The sequence below is a fragment of the Trichosurus vulpecula genome, chromosome 7 (genome assembly GCF_011100635.1).
Source record: "Trichosurus vulpecula isolate mTriVul1 chromosome 7, mTriVul1.pri, whole genome shotgun sequence".
Lineage (NCBI taxonomy): Eukaryota > Metazoa > Chordata > Mammalia > Diprotodontia > Phalangeridae > Trichosurus > Trichosurus vulpecula.
Genome location: NC_050579.1, coordinates 44,470,963 through 44,474,569, shown reverse-complemented (window position 1 = coordinate 44,474,569; position 3,607 = coordinate 44,470,963). Strand labels below are relative to the sequence as shown.

Here is a 3,607-nt window from a genome sequence, read left to right as displayed (position 1 = left end):
CTGTCAAATGAGCTGGAGAAGCAAATGGCAAACCCCTCCAGTATTTTTGCCAGGAAAACCCCAAGTGGGATCATGAAGTCAGACACGACTGAAAAATGATTGAACTAAAATCCAGATCCTGGCCACAGCTTTTTCTCAACCATAGTACCTGGCTCACAACTTTTCTCTCCACCATAACTTACGGAACATCGATATACATGTTGATGTCCTTTCAAACAACCTGGCTTCAGCAACCTAAACTCCCACGATCTGAACCTTCATTCCGATTCAGCCACAGCCTGACACATTCAACCACACTAGTTCCGCCTTCCCATCCAGAACTCTGAAATTCCTCTCTCCAAGCATGGTCTCCAATCATTCTATTTCTCCCTTTGTCTCACCCCTTCCCTCACTGAAACCTTCAGTCGATCCACCCTACCCAAAGCAGCCTTGCTCCGGCCTCATTTTCCTGCATTTGAAATCTCAATCTATTAACCTGCTCAACTTTATAAGATCAGAGATTGAGAGCTGGTTTATGTTTACCCTGAATCTCCTGCCCTCGGAGCCTTTTGCAGCTCATTCCATTCCACATCCTAACCTCGCCCCCCCACCTCATTTCCTATCATTTTTCTGCTCCTACACTTACATGGTTGAATGCACACAGCACAACGGTGCTGCCTGGAACCGTGTCATATTTATGTTATGTCATCTTAATCGGGCCCTCACTCCTCCCTGACTGACCCGCTGTCACATCCCTCACATAACCTGTTCCAAAACTCCTCTACTCTCCTTAAGCCAGTTATACCCCTCTTCCCCTTTCAGAAAACCTTGTATTTTCCTTTGTCCAGAAAATTGATGTCACCTCTTGCTAGCTGCCTTTTCTCCCCAATTTGTGAACACTCTCACATCACCCCCCCCACCCCCATTCTCTGTTCCTTTGCTGCCATCTCTGAGGGAGAGGTAGCCCATCTTCTTCCCAAAGGCAGCTCTTCTTCCCTTGATCCCGTAATAAAAATGAAAATAGCCAGCATCTATATAGCTCATCAAGGTTTACAAAGCACTTTACCCTTATTTTCACATCTGATCCTCCCAACAGCTCCGTGAGGTAGGCTCTATTATGATTTGACAGACCATTTACAGTTACAATTATTTTTTTTACAGAATGAGACAGCCATGCCTCACCAGAGGTAGGAGTGTCAAACACCAAGAAAGCCAGAGGGAGCTTGACTGAGGGTTTAACCAACATTTTATTAACAAAAATAAATAGATTTCGTGACAAAATGAAAAGATGGGTGGATTAAGGGCAGGCTGAGGACACCCTTGAGGCAGGTCTGGGGAAAGACCAACGTCCAGTAAGGTCATGAGGATGGAGAGGAAGCGAAGCACCAGGGAGGCCCTTCTACTCTTGGGACCCCCAAAGAGGACCTATTTCCCATGTTCTTGCCTGAATCTGGGAACAGGGCCTTCTCTCACACCACCCTACCTCCTAGTGGGGGAGGAGGTTGACAAGGGGAGCCTCACATTCTCCCAGCAGCACATCCCTCCGCAGGCCAGCTCCCTTGTCCAGCACCTTGGCCTTCAGACTGTGGGTGGCCAGGTCAGAGGGCTTAAGTCCCTCAAAGAAGAAGTCCTCATTGAAGATGGGGTTGGAACAACACTTTACCACCCTGCTCCGTCCCTGTGGCCAACTCCCTGGCCTCAGCCGAAATATGATGCAACAGCCACTGCTTCCTTTGGGTCCTACTCGGCCCCTGGGCAGCCCTTCAGCACTGATGAGCCGTAGCCGCAGCCGACCCAAGTCTGCCTGGTATTCAGTGGACAACCTCAGCTGCCCACCCCGGGGTCCCAGGCTCACTACACTCTCTTTAGTCACCTGTAACTGACAGCACAGAAAATCCAGGTGGAAGAGGGGTGGTGTTGGGGGACCTAAGTGGTGGGTAGCATGGGGACTGGCATAGGCTGAGTTCTCCTCCTCAGGGGATAGGAAGCCCGGTCTGGAGAGATGCAGTTTGGGGGAGCTGAGGTGGGGTCGGGCAGGGCCCGGTTGGGGTGAGCTGAAGGGTGAAGAGTCAGGCGAGGAGGCCACATCACTCTCCAGGGCCAAGCAGAGGCGCAGGTCCGGGGATGAGAGGTGCAGTCGCGGCTTGGGTGGGCGCTTCTCTGAGGCAGAGGTCACTGGGGCCGCGTGGAAAAGGGACTCTCGGCGCCGGGTGTGGGGACTCTCCAGAAGAAAGGCCCAGCCTTCCCGTCCAGCCAGATGAGGCAGGGAGCAGGCTCCTTGAAGTTCTTGTCCCCTAGTCCAGCCCGTTTCTCTCTCTGTCCCGGGTTCAGGGCCCCCCATGTCTGGGAGCCTGGGGGGAATAAAAAACTGGGGTATTCGGTCTGGGGTTAGGACATTGGGGCAAGTAGAAGTCCCAGGGGGCTTTCTCCTGGGGAATAAGATGTGGGGCCTCCATGGTGTCCCAGGCTCTACGCTCTCTCCCTTGTAGCCAGCTTTCTCCAACAGCCACATCGGGGGAGGGGAGGCACAGAGTTGGGGGAGTGAGGGAGGAAGATGGGAGAGTCTGAATCCACAGTCTCTGGTCGAAGGCGCTGGGCTAGGAGGGAGAAAAATGTCATCAGGTGGTGGGTGCCGCTGTCCTAATCCTGACCCTCCAGGCTGGGGCTGAGGTGCCCACTTTCCCCTTTTGTCCCACCTACCTCCCTTCTCTCTCTCTTTTTCCATGCTCAGGCTCTGGCTACCTTCTGGACAGGAAGCGGTAAATGAAAGTACGGTTCAGAACAAGGGAGACCACTAGTTAGCGCCCAGACACTTAGATTCGTGGAAATGGATGTTTGCACATCTACACAGGCATACACACTGACAACAGAGAAAGAAGAGTGCAGACCAGCACTGGCACGGAGACAGAGGCGCCCACAGCCACGGATATCGGCCTGTGCGTGTAGGGAAGCTTGAGCAGGCAGTAACACAGTTATACTGTGTACAGGAACAAGTAGAACGGAAGCTCCTTGAGGGATGGGACTGTCATTTTAATCCAGTGCCTAGCACAGCATCTGGACCATTTGTTTTATTGTTTAACTTTATATCCGACTCTTCATGACCCCATTTGGGGTTTTCTTGGCAGAGATACTGGAGGGGTTTAGATTTCCTTCTCTGGCTCATTTTACAGATGGGGAAACTGAGGCAAACGGGGTTAAGTGACTTGCCCAGGGTCACACAGCTAGCACACCTCTGAGGCCACATTTGAACTCAGGAAGATGAATCTTCCTGACTCTGGGCCCAGCACTCTGTGCACTATGGTGCCACCTAGCGGCCTCATCGTAGATTCTTAATAAATACTTCTGAAATTGAATTCCATTGATATAGGCACATATAGACATATAGATACATAGATATATACATACACATATGCCTATACATACACACATATGTATGTGTGTATATATGTGTATATTTACATTTATATGTATATGTATACACAATAGACAGAAAAGCACTGACACATATTCATTCATACAGCCAGCAGCAGACTTAGGCACACATATACACAGAAGGATATAAGCACATATCATACAGAAATGTCCTTTCCATAGAGAAATAGCAACATGTCAGGACAGTGGGGCTGTA

The 3,607-nt window shown here is 50.5% G+C and overlaps 1 protein-coding gene across 1 annotated transcript; it reads right to left on the bottom strand.

Moving 5' to 3' along the window:
• Positions 1-1,207: 1,207 nt before the first annotated feature.
• C2CD4D (C2 calcium dependent domain containing 4D) lies at positions 1,208-2,780 on the bottom strand. The gene has a single exon (XM_036768716.1). The coding sequence runs from the start codon at positions 2,702-2,704 to the stop codon at positions 1,466-1,468; it is 1,239 nt and encodes a 412-aa protein (XP_036624611.1). The 5' UTR covers positions 2,705-2,780; the 3' UTR covers positions 1,208-1,465.
• Positions 2,781-3,607: the final 827 nt, after the last annotated feature.

Bases quoted from the DNA above. Each gene is read 5' to 3' on its own strand.
- C2CD4D (XM_036768716.1), bottom strand. From the start codon at position 2,704: ATGGAAAAAGAGAGAGAGAAGGGAGGTAGGTGGGACAAAAGGGGAAAG.